At 36.4% G+C, this 15,731-nt stretch overlaps 1 protein-coding gene across 1 annotated transcript in view; it reads right to left on the bottom strand.

Annotated features, from left to right (window-relative positions):
* Positions 1 to 14,760, bottom strand: part of LOC124776773 (transmembrane protein 18) — a 48,635-nt gene extending 33,875 nt beyond the window's left edge. The window contains exons 1-3 of the mRNA XM_047251910.1: positions 14,633 to 14,760; positions 13,161 to 13,278; positions 2,304 to 2,358 (exon numbers count right to left, since the gene is read on the bottom strand). Of these exons, the coding sequence (XP_047107866.1) occupies positions 2,304 to 2,358; positions 13,161 to 13,278; positions 14,633 to 14,695 (236 nt within the window). The 5' untranslated portion in view covers positions 14,696 to 14,760. The remainder of the gene's footprint in view (positions 1 to 2,303; positions 2,359 to 13,160; positions 13,279 to 14,632) is intronic.
* Positions 14,761 to 15,731: the final 971 nt, after the last annotated feature.

Below are 15,731 nucleotides of genomic sequence, written 5' to 3'. Positions count from 1 at the left end.
GAAATATGCAGTTCATTAATTTGTTGAAGAATAGAAATTATTTGTGACTCTAAAGTGGAATATAGTTATGCAGTTTCTCATATTCTGCTACTAAAAAGCAAGTGGCATCCCGTGTAAACAAACTGATTGGAAATTTAATTATTTCCAAAATAACAGTTCCTCGCTAAGAGTTTCTTACAGCCTCAAGATAACTGATTCATGACCTACATGCTGTTTTCTGCACAGGGGAGAACAACAATAGAAGACTGTACATTGGTGAACATTTATTACAACTTATGCATTCAACTCAGGGCGGTGGAAGCAAGCGCCTTGCGCGTACTGCAATCTTAGTAAAAATGAGATCAGTGACACGTCATCTGTGGTAACACAGAGGAAGCCTGATAGATAAATACAGGGTGATTCAAAAAGAATACCACAACTTTAAAAATGTGTATTTAATGAAATAAACATAATATAACCTTCTGTTACACATCATTACAAAGAGTATTTAAAAAGGTTTTTTTTCACTCAAAAACAAGTTCAGAGATGTCCAATATGGCCCCCTCCAGATACACGAGCAATATCAACCCGATACTCCAACTCGTTCCACACTCTCTGTAGCATATCAGGCGTAACAGTTTGGATAGCTGCTGTTATTTCTCATTTCAAATCATCAATGGTGGCTGGGAGAGGTGGCCGAAACACCATATCCTTAACATACCCCCATAAGAAAAAATCGCAGGGGGTAAGATCAGGGCTTCTTGGAGGCCAGTGATGAAGTGCTCTGTCACGGGCTGCCTGGCGGCCGATCCATCGCCTCGGGTAGTTGACGCTCAGGTAGTTACGGACAGATAAGTGCCAATGTGGTGGCGCTCCATCCTGCTGAAATATGAATTGTTGTGCTTCTTGTTCAAGCTGAGGGAACAGCCAGTTCTCTAACATCTCCAGATACTGTAGTCCAGTTACAGTAGCACCTTCGAAGAAAAAGGGACCAAAAACTTTATTGGCTGAAATGGCGTACAAATGTACAACTTAATGAAACTTTACAGCTCCCTTAATTCACTGAAAGATAGTGCTTAGCTCTGCCTTTTGTCGTTGCAGAGTTTTAAATTCCTAAAGTTGTGGTATTCTTTTTGAATCACCCTGTATTTTTGAGGGAAGGGGTTTATCATACACATGTATATATATCCCTCTCTCTCTCTTTTTCAACTTGTCATACCATCTTTACCATAGTGGACATATTTCAATTCTCAAATTTTTGTACTTGATGACAGAGTCTTATGGCTTAAATATTTATAGCATTTAAATTGGAAAACAGAAAATATAGTTAAATGGATGAAGAAAGCAGGAAACAAAAAGTACTTATTTTTGACCCCCAAAAGCAGTAAAAGGCAACAAAAAAGTCTTTGGCATATTGGTCCTTAAGGAGTTCCAAAATGTACTATTGTCCAAGCATTCACTCTATTCTTCATGCGATATTTTCCTGATTTAAATAAAAATTATTTCTGTGAGGAACTGAAAAGTCTTGGAAAATGCTACATCATTTTTCTTGTAGAAAAAGGAAACTCTACTGAAATCTAAATTTTATTTGATTAAAAATGAAGTAATTTCTTTTTTTTCCATTTTAGTAAAAACTTTTTGATCATCCAATTTAAGGAGTTTACTTGAGCAACACCTAAACTATTCTATTCAGTTAGGTTGGAAGACAGGCAGGAACATAGAGGTCTAATGTCCTATAATACGCAATTAGAAATTAAAAATTAAATCATTCTGAAAACTAACTTTACCACGGTCTTGAAGGAGGAACAGTCCAGATATTTATTTTGTCTGATTTCTAGAAACAATGGAGAAATTGAATCAGGGCGGTTTTTATGCAGGATGAAGCCTAATCATAATGGAGTTCATATTAACATCAACTGTCAAGCTGTTACCTAGTCAGTGTCAGAAACACAATTCTAGAATGTAATACTACAAGAATAAATGCACTCATGTTCCCTCTGCCACACTATACTCTGCCCCCCCGCCCCCCCCGCCCCCCCCCTCTCTCTATAATCATTGTGTATTCTGTGGTTTCATACTTCTTTACTTCCTGTAACTTTCTCATTTCTTTGTTGTTGTTTTTTTCATCTGATTCAGCAATTATCTGCGAGAATATCTGTTGTTTCACATAATCTCTCTCACAACAAGACAATTCATATTTTTCCAGACATCTATAAACTTGACCAGGTGTGCAAGCCTTTCAATTTGATCCACTTTAGCAGCTTGAGGTCAGTTTTGCTGCTTATTTATAGTAAATGTAGAATACTCAATGTCATTTTACTTACTTCCATTTGCTAGCAGCGATTTCATTTATATTCTCTGAGAAGTACACCAACAACACTGAAAATATACAACACATATATACCATGCATGTTTCTACACATACATATAAATATATACATAAAATAAATAACAAGACTTCAATAGAGCCAGGCTGAATGAATAGCAAAGCAACCATATTTCTATGTAAGTGGTAAACAAGAAAGATCTTAATGAATCTGAAGATAATTTATTGTCCAGCAGAACCATTCTAATTTCAAAATGAAATTACCTTTATCAGAGTTATCAGCTAACATCAGATCATAAAACTGATGGTTCATTCCCACCACTGCAGAAATCACATTGTCAATGGCTGATGACAGCCAGAGTTGGTAGTCATTTTGAAATTAGTGTGTTTGTACAATTTACTGTCAAACAACATAAATATTTCATGTGTCTAGTTAGACTGAAATGTCATTCTTTCAAAAGACTTAATGAAGTAAGGACGTTCCTCAATATTTTATGCAATTGAAGATTGTCTTCCAAAATGCAACTGTATGACTTCTTTCCTGAGCATTTCTGAAATAAGATTAGTTCATCCCACGGAAAAGTCTTCATTAAGAAATAATGTTCGTCAGACCTTCTCTGCTCTTGAAGAGATCATATCATTTTCTCTTTAACATTGTTCCAGTATAGACATGGAAATATCTGCACAAGTATGTTTTCATAGATCTCACTATCTCTGTCAAAGAGATTTTTAAAAACTATCTACTGAACAATGAAATAGCTATTGCGTCAACACATACGCAAGTCTTTCAATGGAGTAACTGTGGTGATAATGACTGATTGTGAAGTGCAGTGGCATTTGTCACGGAGAAACATCAGTACTTGGCAACTGATGTTTCTTCACCCCCCAACCCCCTCCCTCGCCCAGCCTGCTGTCATAACTAAGTAGGTGTCTTCCAACAGTGTGTGCTGTTTTCTATGCGCTGGAGCTAAAGGCTTTTTCTTGGCATCTGCACACTAATATTTGTGAGGAGCATTTGTGCCCTACAGATGTCATCAGCAGGAGTCCATAAAAATATGGAAGTCCCAGGGACACCATCCAACACAACATTCCTTATGTTGATAAAGCTTCGAAGAGCACTCCTACATCAGTATTTTATTCATGCTTTGAACCCTATAATAGAAGTCAAGAAATCTTTTTCTAGGTGATCTATATGTAAGCACAAAGAAGACCACCTTGCCTGGGCATCAAACTATTGGTGGTGGGAAGAAACAGGAAAGAGATTCTCCTCCCTTCCTGACTCAAGGATGGAAGGCAAGTTTCGTAAAGTCCCTCAAACCAGGAAAGAATAATGCAATTTTCAGGAGCTATCATAGCATTTTCCCAACTAACTGCTTGGTCAAGCTTGAGTTCAGATACTTGCGAGTGTGAGCTCTGAAAGCACCATTCAGCTGTCAATAATGTTACCCTTCAACCAATAAAAATAGATAATGCTAATACTCTATAGATACTTTCTTCCATTTTAAGAAAGCCTGTGCTACTACAGTCTGTCTGTAAACCCAAGAGTGAGTAGCACTTTTGGTGGGGGAAGTGGCCTTTCTTGTAAGAACACTGCCACCGGCCTACAGGGGCGCCCAAAATCTGCTGCCCGTTAGCTGTCTAGCAGCGTAGATCGGCGTGCAGTGGTATACATCGTTTCTGTTTGTGGGATCCTCGTTACCAGTGTCAGTCAGTTAACTTTGTATACTTACTGATATACTTCGATATCCGGAAGTGATGGATAATCATCTAGCATTGCAAGAAAATGTGCAGAATACGAAGTAGAGGAGGTATTTGGGGAATAACGAGCGTTTGATTGTCTCTAATGTTATTATGTGTATTAAAGAGGTGTCCCAAAAAGAACTGTTGGCTAATATTACCAGCCCCAATCAATGGTATGCAACTTATGCAAACGTCAGCCTCGCCCAATAGGACTCATAAGGAAGAAACGCGAAAATAAGTCGCATGGTTTACTGGAATCGCGATGAAGGAAAACGAATAATTTTGGGAGGAAACCCACCATTACAGACAATTTGAAAATCACGTAAAACCTTTGATGCTTATGGAACACTAAATCTCTATCTCAATCACTATCCACCTGATTCGAAGACGTATCACTTAAAACATGTGTGCAATAGCTATTCTAAGCACTGCTGAAATTTCCTTCGAAACATGTACACCGATTCTAGACTTCTAAGCAAAAAGCTTGACATATGAGGTGTGTTCACATATTATTTTTATTTTTTAGTAAGAAGTTTACTGTTAATCAACAGCAATGCTATCCTCTTCAAAATATTCCCCATTACATAATAAACACATATGCCAGTGCTTTTCCCAATTCTCAAAACACTTTAGGAACTGTTTCTTCGTGATAGTTTATAGGTCTCTTAACTGTGCATGTTTAATCTCATCCATGCTTGTAAAACTGCTGTCCTTCAACACCTGCTTTGAAATGTTTATACCACTTGTATGCTCTTGGTTCACTCATAACAGGCTCACCAAAAGTAATACTTAACATTTCTAAAAATTTCGTACACTATATTCCATTCTTATAACAAAATTTAATACAGATTCTCTAATCTATTTTTATACAAAACAAATAATCGTTGATGCTAACAAAACACATGTAACCTTTTTGACAGCTGACAACAGAGTAAATACCTCATATGGATAACATTGAACACACACTTTTGAGACACATTTACGAAGACAGTGACAAAAAAGTGGTGCAAATCGGACTAATACAACACATAAAATTATAAATTTCTGCTTACTTTTTAAACACTCTTCGTGTTTCAAGAATTGTAAAGTTTCAATGCAGTCTTTCAAAGAAAACTTCTACCTTTTAGTAGAAACACAAAGTAAGAACAAGCCTTAAATTCCCACATGAATAGGCATTCGGCTCTATGTTTGTAGTAGAATCCTGACCTACATTCTTATGTTAATATTATTTACTCTATAATGTTGTTTTTCAGAAGTAGTTTTCATTTTTTGTATTCCTTATGGTCTTAATGTATTTGTCTACAAATAAACACGCGGCAGGGCCAGTACTATGTTGTCAAACAGCCTGTAGAAGTGCCTTGTGATGTAGCTGGATTGGCAGAGTGGGGACTCTGCTCGCTCGCTCTTCAGTTTACTGACAGACTATACTTGGAGGTATATCACAATATGACAATACAACTGTGTATTGGCAACTTGAGCTTTTGAAGACAACTTCCAGTCTTCACATCGTCCTTCTCTTCCAGGCAGTTTTCAGGTATCAAGCCAATGATTATGTCTCAGACAAAAACAAATAAAAGTACAACATCCTTCATTAATATTTTTCAACTACATTAGCTGAAGTAATTAATGATGTATTATCATCAGTACGATACTGATTCATTATGGATGACCCACCTCTGTTCTTCCCATGAATGTTCACCGTATGCAGTACTGATAGGATCATTTGAGGAGTAAGATGATAGCAATGGTTTTAAGTCTTCTTTAGGGAAATGTGTACGTCAGTTTCAGTCGTCGCCTTCAATTTTTTTAACATTCTTGTTCTTCACAAGCAGGCAACAGTTTTCTGGGTTACAAATTTTGGAATGGCTTCAATGCCTCTCATTTGATTAAAAACTTTGTATGGTTGCCACAGTAATGCCAAACCACTAATTGCACTGAATATCTTGAAATCCTGGGCTGTAGGTCATGATCAGTGCATTTTCTTCAGTTCTACAATGTTTTTGTACCATTCCAGGCCCAAAGATACTCAGTTTATGACTTAGCTAGATTACATAATAGAAATTCATAAACAATGTTCACCGTGAGAAGAAAAGCTATACACAGAGGGTCAAAACTGGCTCCAATCTGCCGCCTCTAAGACATTATACATTTTCATATAATTCAAAAGAACTTTTATTTTTTTAGGCTACCTAAAACTCTATAGTGCACATAAGAAAATATGCCAGCCAAGAATATTCAAATAATAGTTATTATCTGCTGAAGCATTCATGGATAACGGAGAGTTTGTTGGAACTGCACAGTACAAATCGCAGAAATGTTCAGCAACACATATGCAAAGGAACATCTCCACAGCAGTCTGAGTGTTTACTGCAACAAGCTCACTGTTCTGGAAAATGGAGTGCAAACAATTCTCACAAAAATGTTCTGCGAAAAGCTGATATCAAAAATTTAATATGAACTCACGCAAACTTAAGTACGATTTTGTATGATGCTAACTATAATTTCCACAGTCACATTCTGGCTATCTTGATCCAATGCAAAGTCAACAAATGAATCTAAGCCTTCCATTCAATCTCTCATGGAGTAGTTCAGTCTTAAATGGAATTCATGAGACAGAACATCAAAATACTGAATTCCAAATCTAATAATGTATTCATATGTGGGAATACTACTACCATGATCACCGCACACTCAAAAACTAGAGATAGCGAAATAAATATGGTACTGGAATGTCCTTGGTGGAATATAATAAGATGCAAGGAATAAAAGTAACAATTTGCTGTATAGTAGGAGCCTCTAGTGATCAGAACGCATATAAATCAGACAAAAGATGTGGCTGAGTTTCAAAACATTGTCATTTTATAGAGATAATTACAGAATACAACACACACCTGCATGGCCACGCTATCTTTGACTGAATATGCTACACTGCCACAACATCTCAACTGGTGTGAGGAGTTGATCAATTTGGAGTGGTTGAGTGGAAAAAAAGGGGGCATTGAAGGAATGGGAAGGAAAGGGAAGGCACAACGGAGTTGCTGCCAACTGTGAGGGAGAGGCAACAAGCACACTGAGTAGAAATGAGTCATTTGTGGATATGGGACATGCCTTTAATCCTCCAATCACCTCTATGTACATGCTGAGAAGGAGCACTCCCCTCATTATCCAATACCACCTTGGAATGGAAAAATTTAGTTGCCTCCCTTGCCAGACCTTTGACTACTTATCAACAATTCTGGAAATGAGGAACATCCTACAGAAAAATCCTTCACACCTCTCCCTAAGAAATATTCCACCACCTAAACAATCTACAAAATATCCAGCCCATTGTTAAGTCAAACTTATTCTTAACCCCTTGTGTTATGGGTCACGCACCTGCACTAGAACCACGAACGAGACCAGTCTTATGCAGTCAGCCAGCAAATATCCCATCAGAAGCAGGACCACTGGTGAAACTAGTCATATTATATACTACCTCTGCTGAAACTTTTGTGTAACAATCAACCAGCTGTCCTCACCAAACTGTGGCCAAGAGCAGAGTCACCCATAATCTGTGCTTCACAACCTGTGCCATTTGGATCCCCTGACCAGCATCTGAACTACGTAGTACTGGAGGTTGGCAGCACGGGTGTCTCCCTGTAGCTATGTTTGTGTTAATAGCGAAGAAAAGATAATTTTTTGTAGGGAAAAGTGACTGAGTGAAGCATATTTTAACGAAATATGTACAAAAACAATGACAGTGTTGTCACTTTGTTACATTTACGTCTGAAGTTTTGTACTTAAATTATCACATAAACTTATACCATGTTTGGTAGGTCGTATTTTGCTGAACATTGTTCAATGTCAACTAATGTTAAGGATGAGTAGTGATTGAAAGTTATGTAATATCAAGAGTAAGTTAATTAACACATTCTGCAGTTAAGTGAGTGAAGAGTTTTTGTTTTAAGTGGAAATAACTACCTTTTATATTATAACATACACCTGAAGTGCTAACCTGTAGGTCTAATATTTTTGTGGCTCATAACTAACAAAATTTCATGTAGTTTAAAGTGTGTTAGGTGATTTAGTTCTACTTTTAAGTGTTTAGTCCATGTTACTACACATGATAAAAGTGGATGTTATTGTAGGGTAGTCAGACAGGGGTTAGTATGTGTAGATTGTGTACTGGAATTACAGTGTGATGATTGTAGTGAGGAATGTACTGGGGATCCCAATGAGGCTCTCCCATGGAACTGTTGGTTCTACAAAACAGACAAGAAAATTGTTGAAAAGGAAGCTAAGATTTGTGCCCTCCATGTTTAATTAGATCATCCGTAATATGAACTAGACAGAGTGAAGGGGGAAAAGGATAGTGTGACCTGGGTAAAGGTAATAAGCGAATTAATTTATTCCTTGAAAAATTCATATCATTGTTGGAAAATAGCTTTTCACATAAGCTAATCATAAAGGACACTAAACAGCCATGTAAAAACCACGAATCGCTATAAGGATTAATGATTGTTAGTTATTTCATGTTCCACATGTGGAACGAGTTATTTTACATTCACACTGCAAACCAACTTGTAAATATGGCTACATGTTGAAAATTTATAAGTTTGTTATTATTATCATCAAATACAAAGATGTGTGTCAGTAACACTTACCCACCATATTCTACACATTACACTCAGAAATTCTTCTCCAGAGTAGGAGTTGTCAAAAAGAAACTTTTTTCAGTTTGTTTTCGAATTTTACTCTGCTGTCTGTCAGGTATTGTATATCACAGAGTCAGTGACCAAAACTTTAGCTGCGACATTGTGTACCCCTTTTTGTGCTAAAGACAATTTTAATGTGGAGTAATGAATGCCATCTTTTTCTTCTAGTACTTTAATTATGTGCTTCATTGTTCCTTTTGAACTGCAATGAATTATTTACAACAAATGTAATGAAGGAATAAATATACAGTGAAGCAACAGTCAGAATGCCTAACTCCACAAACAGATCTCTACAACATGATCATGAGTAAGCACCACATATTATTCCTACAGCACAGTTTTGAGCAATGATTACTTTCTTTCTTCAAGATGAGTTACCATAAGACATTATTCTATACAACATTATTCAATGCAAATATGTGAAGTATGTCAACTTGCTGATTTGTCTCTCACTAAGATTTGTGATTCCAAGTGCAAATGTGGCTGAACTAAGTTGTATAGAAATTCCAAAATATGTTTTTCCAGTTTAAATTCTCATCAATAAGTACACCTAAGAATTTTGAAGATTCCACTCTACTATTTCCTCACCATGTGTTATAAATGTAACTGATGTATTAGCCTGTGTGTGCAGAACTGAATACGCAATGTATCTTGGGAAATAAAAGGAACTGTATCCGATGGCAAGAACAAATGAAGATCCTGTAGTAGTTGCACACTACAAAAACTACTTAAAATTACCAAGAAAAGTTACTAAAAAAAAATCAATGAATGTGAACATTATGTCCGAAATCAGTAATTACAAAAACATACTTAGGCTATATGGGATGTAGTAAAACAAGAGATGGGACAACAAGCCACAGAAGAGGATAACATCACTATTAATTTAAATGGCTACAAATGATTAGTCACAGGCAGCAGATACGTTTAGCAATTATTATGTAAGCATAGTAGAAAAAATACGGACAAACAATTCAAGAGGAAAATGAAAAAGAGTACGTTGAACACGCAATTTACATAAAATTCAATTATATGGATGTCTCACCCGATTCTCCACCTGAAAATTATATATCCCCTCACAAATAAAAGGTCATTTGCATTTGATGGGGTTTCCTACAGAACAGAGCATTACAGATATGTTCACATATCATACGCACTGCTTTTCTGAAATAAGAAATCCATCAAAAACTCAGCAAATTTTTTCAGAGAGATTATAATGTGCCATTGTTTAATTCCTCTATAAGAAAGGTAGTACGAGAGATGTCGGTAACCACTGACCCATGTAACTACTGACATTTTCCAAAATTTTTGAGAAGGTCAAGTATTCTAGAACAGTATCCCACTTGAGCAACAATACCATCCTCGGAAAATCACAGTTTGGATTTCAGAAGAGTTGCTCAATTGAGAAAGCTATTTACACATTCACTCGTCATATTTTACAAACAACAAATAACAAAATAGCAGCAGCTGTTATTTTCTGTGAGCTAAGGCATTTAAATGTGAATCACAATATTCTCCTGGATAATCTGAAGTTTTATGGAATTGACGGTGTATCAAACCAATGGATAATGTCATATTTAACTAAAAAAATGGAAAGAGTTATACTCAGTAATTCATGCAACCAGGAGAGATTCTTCTAACTGGGAAGAAATCACTTATGGGGGTTCCACAAGCTTCGAGCTTAGGTTCACTATTGTTTCTCATTTACTTAAATGATCTTCTGTCTAACATACAACAAGCAGAAAAATGTACAAATGTGTGTGAAATCGTATGGGACTTAACTGCTAAGGTCATCAGTCCTTAAGCTGACACACTACTTTACCTAAATTATCCTAAGGACAAACACACACACCCATGCCTGAGGGAGGACTCGAACCCCCGCCGGGATCAGCCGCACAGTCCATGACTGCAGCGACTTAGACTGACTACAAGCAGAATTAGTTCTTTTGTGGATGACACTGATACTGTAATAAAACATGTATACAGCAACAAAGAGATGGTAAATGATGTTCTTATTATTGAGTAGTCTTCTGTGAATGGTTTCTCTCAATTTCAAAATGAGAACATATTTGGTTCTGCACATCTAGATGTATGGCACCATGATAAGTGAAGACTGGAAGGGGTGGTGGGGTGGGGTGGGGTGGGGGGAGGGGGGGGTGGGGGAAATGGAACTCCTGCAACAAGTTAGTGCAGCCACATTTGCACTTAGAATCATTGCAAATCTTGGGGACCGACAAACCAGTAGGCTGACATACTTCACATCTTTTCATTCAGTAATGTCACATAGAATAATATTCTGGGGTAACTCAATTTGAAAAATGAATGTGTTCATTTATCAAAAATGTGCACTAAGAATAAAGAGGTGCTCACCCAACATCATCTTGTAGACATCTGTTCAAAGAGCTGGGTGCTTTGACTAATGCTTCACAATATATTTGTTCCCTCATGATGTTTGCTGTAATTAGTCCACTGCAGTTCAAAAAGGACAATGATGTACATGTAATAGCAATACCGAAAGAAAAAATGACACTCATTACTCCCCATTAAGGTTGTCTTTGGAAAAAAAAGTGTTCAAAATGCTGTCACCAAAATTTTTGATCACTTACCCAACGATATAAAACATCTAACATATATAAGAATTTCTACTTTTGTAAAGTGTAAAAGATGATAGGGAGGAATAACTCATAACAGTAATTAAAAAAATGTAAATGATTAGCATGTAACCATATTTACATATAAATGTAAAATCACTCTTTTTACATTATTATCATTTATCATATAAATTAACATGAAGCTAACATATATGAGAATTGTCCTTACAACCCAACCATCAATTCTGCAATCCTCTTTGCATCAGTCTCTGCTAGCCCCTGTTCCATACCAACTTCCACCTCTGTCACGATGTCCTCCCACTTCACTCAACACTTATACCCTCAACATCACAGATTGCCTCCTTTTCCTGCTCTATTTTTTCCACCCAGTCCACTCCTTCACATGAGTGTGAACCACAGGAAACTATAATTGCCTATTCCAGAGTGAGCTCACTGGTGTCACGTTTACTTGATGTCACTTCCTCCCCACTATCAGATACCCATCGTTCCAATTGCCATAACCCTCCACATCTCCTTTCTCCCTTCATGCACTCCATTAAATACAACTCAGTCAAGTTGCAAGTTAGCTCTGAAGAAGTGTGCCTATAACTCAATCAATGCTTCATTCAATACCCACTCTACAGAGTATTCTTACCCTCACTTGTTCCCATCACATATTGTATTCCTGTTATAGAAAGAAACTAATTTAATTTTACTTAGAACGATACTTAACATCCAACTCTAAAGGGACTCCTGTTAGTTCATTACCTAATGTTTTTCATGAGTCTCTTGTTCTTAAACAGCACTGCTTCTCTGAGAAATAAATTAGGCCATACTTGTTACAGACCAAGATCTCTCAAAGAATTTGCATGGACTGAAGGAAACCTGTGCATAAAACATAGCAGGCTTTAAGCTACTCACTCAGAATGCCTTACAAACAGTAGATGTAAATGAACATATCAATTTCTTTTTCTTCGGTTTGTGAAAATCATTTGACACTGTACCACTTTGTTGACTGATATCCCAGATACAATCATACAGTGCATCTCTGCAATGTACGTGATTGGATTAAAGAAATTTCGATTAGTAGATTCCAGCAGGCCTATATTATAGTGAACAATGAATCCCAAACAGAAATGAAAGTAACACTGGATGTGCCCCAAAGAAGTATAATCAGTCCACAGATGTTTTCAACACACAAAACCAATTTATCAGATATGATTAGCAGTAGCCTCAAATTGTTTAGCAAATAGTACACTTCATGAATACACATTTCATTCTTACTTATTGTGGTATATTAATAGTTAACCAACATAAAATGAGGAGCCTGTAGATTTCTATGTGCATTCTCATAGGCCTACCTCTAATATTATTACTGTGGTCACTTGTGTGGCGTAAATCATGTTCATATTAACTTTTTTTTTTTTTTTTTTTTTTGAGAATGACAGCATAGTCAGAGCATTCAAAATTAATCAGCTTTTTACAGCCCAGCCAAATATGAAAAACCATCCGCACAATGAACATTAGTAAAAATCATTTTGGATAATCATCCATGAAGATTTAATGGAATTTGATGCTTTCTAATGTCAATACCAAATTCGAACAGACAATACTATTGTATCAGAATATTGTCTATTGTAACTGGTATCTTCCTCAAAGTCAGTACAGCCATAGAATACATTCTAAACAAAAAGTGTCTTCTGTTTATTTGTATGTATTGAGAAAGAAAAACTGTAGCATAGACTTGGGGCACTGTAAATAGTTTAATAAGAAAAAAAGAAAGAAATACAGATTTAGTAATTTACCATAAAAATTAACTACAATGACACTTACAAAGGATTAGAAACAGCAATACTTGAAAGTTGCTGTGGTTTCGTGTAGTTAAAGCTGCCACTGTTATTGCTACATGGAAGACAATTAGACCGACAAGCCAAGGATCCCACCAATCAATCTGAAATCATTAAAAACAAATATTTTTCTTAGCTTCTCTTCCAACAAAATGTACAGCAGTGTACACACAGACAAATCAGTATTATGCTACCGGTGCATGTACATCATCTCTAAACTACTGCTTTGTCCTCTGTATATCTGATTATTTTTCACAATTACATCAAGTCTGAGAACACTAGCAGTGATGGCCTTCATCCAAATCAAAGTTGCACATACTGTCTCTCCACATAAAACATTAATAAAAGTTTCAATTATATGTAAAGTCCGTAAATGGTATAATCTGTGAACAGCGAGTCTTATACTGACTGGCCTATACGAGATACCGTACAAGAAGGTCGCAAAGTTTGTCACTGACATGTCATCAAACAAGCATTAAGTAATCCTCGGGAAACAAACAAATGGTCAGAAAAATTATTAACAAGTTTCTACACTTGTTCAAATACTTCTTAATTATGTGTTTATACCACAGCCTGCGTACTTACTCCACTTGCTGACAATTCTGACCTATGACATGGGAACACATGGGCGTGTCCAGTACATACAACTGTCATCGTGTTTATACTACGTGACTGTTAGTGATAATTCCCGCCTACATTCCATACCTTCAAATTGCCGCATAAGTACGGCTCTGACGTAGCTACAACTAGTAAAACACGTTTTCTTGAATAATCACAGTGCAAACCAAACTTCTACTCGGCGAGAAAAATCTGAGCCACAACAAACAAATTTTAACATATGGTATACTATTTCCACTATCGGTTAGAAAGTGACATACAGCTGACGAATCCATCCATCACAACAAATCAAGGGCCGATGTGTGCAATACCAAGTTGCATAAAGAATATCGTCATCAGCTCAAAGTAATAATGTTGTCTGGAACATTTATTTACTTTCATTTTGTTTTGATGTATTGGTTAATCTTGACTAGTAATTTACGACTATTTGAAGTAGCAGGTTTTTATAGTGTTTTGAGATTAGTTCATACTAGTAATAAAAAAAGGTACAACGAATGTATCCCGAAACAATCAGACAGCAAATGAGTTAACATCGGTACATGCAACAGCAGTTTGCTGAGCAAGGGACAATGTTTTACAAAGCGCAAACGTCAAAGGCGGTTTCCAGAGAATCATATCTGTTATAACAGGCAGTTTAAATGAGCTCAATAATGTAATGTGTACAATGAATGAGACTGGACTTAAATATTTCCCATTCATTCAGGGCCGCAACCCATGCAGATGAAAATAAGGAATATATATTCATATTTCGAGTGGTTACATGTTATTAACATAAACATTTTGTTCTCAGAACGGCTGTTTAAATAACAATATGGATGGTAAATCTGAGAAGTAACTAACACTTAGAAGAAAAGCTAAAACACCGTCAATGTCATTAACAGCAATAAACTGCGGATCACCCATGTTTACATGTTACAACAACTTGTATTCTTGGCAACCAGCGATACCAGTAATACTGCGGACGAACTCATAAACCAAAGACGTAACATCACTAATTATATTTTGAAAAAGAATTCGCCATTGAACAAACACAACAACCTTCATATTTCACGCATTTCTACATTTTTTTGGTGTAGTTTCATCATCATAAATGGATTCCTTTCTTTTACTAATAGCACGTACTATTGTTCATGTAATCTGCAGTGCAGCTGTTATTTTAGTTTGTCATCGGCAATTTTTGTAATTCCCAATTCTAGAAAGTGAACTCGCAAATATACACTTTATGATTGTTTATGAAACATTCAACTATTGAATGAGCTGAAGAAAGTGTGTGACTTTGGGAACAAGGGAATCTTGACATGGAATCCATAGACATATATTACATGTCTGTGATTGAGCATAAAACTCTATGGTTGAGCATTGGGAAGCTCAGAACGAGAATTCTGTCAAGAAAATCTGTTGCAGTTCAAGTCACGTGATTTTGGGATAGTGCGTTCTAGCCCGTATAGCGCTTAGCGTATTTTGAGTGTTATTACTTTGCTGGTACAGATACATCATCTTCACAAATACCTCGCAACTTTGTATACCTACGTCTTTTACAGACATCTCACCAGTCTGATATCTGGAACCGAAATTGGCGTAAAGACGTGAAAAGCAATGGTAATGCGCTTTTTCGCCAAAGTATCATAGCTCAGATTCCACTTTATTTACTTGTTTCATCGGTGATGGGGAAAGACGTGACTGCCACCAATTTTTTTTACTTTTTCTATTGCACTTATTCATATTCTGGAATCTTAATTCTATTTAATTAAACTACAGTGGCACTGTATAAGGCACCATGTGGTAGTGTGCCCACTTTTTTCAATAAATTAACAGAAGTCTCAAGTACAAAGGTCAACATAATTCTGTGTGGGGACATTAACATCAACACTAATATCATAAATTAATCTAAATTAATCCAGCAGCACCCTCATAAATATCCTTCAAAGTTTTGGAATGT

The sequence above is a fragment of the Schistocerca piceifrons genome, chromosome 2 (assembly GCF_021461385.2).
Source record: "Schistocerca piceifrons isolate TAMUIC-IGC-003096 chromosome 2, iqSchPice1.1, whole genome shotgun sequence".
NCBI lineage: Eukaryota > Metazoa > Arthropoda > Insecta > Orthoptera > Acrididae > Schistocerca > Schistocerca piceifrons.
Note: the sequence above shows the minus strand (reverse complement) of the source record. Positions and strands in the feature narration are given on the sequence as shown.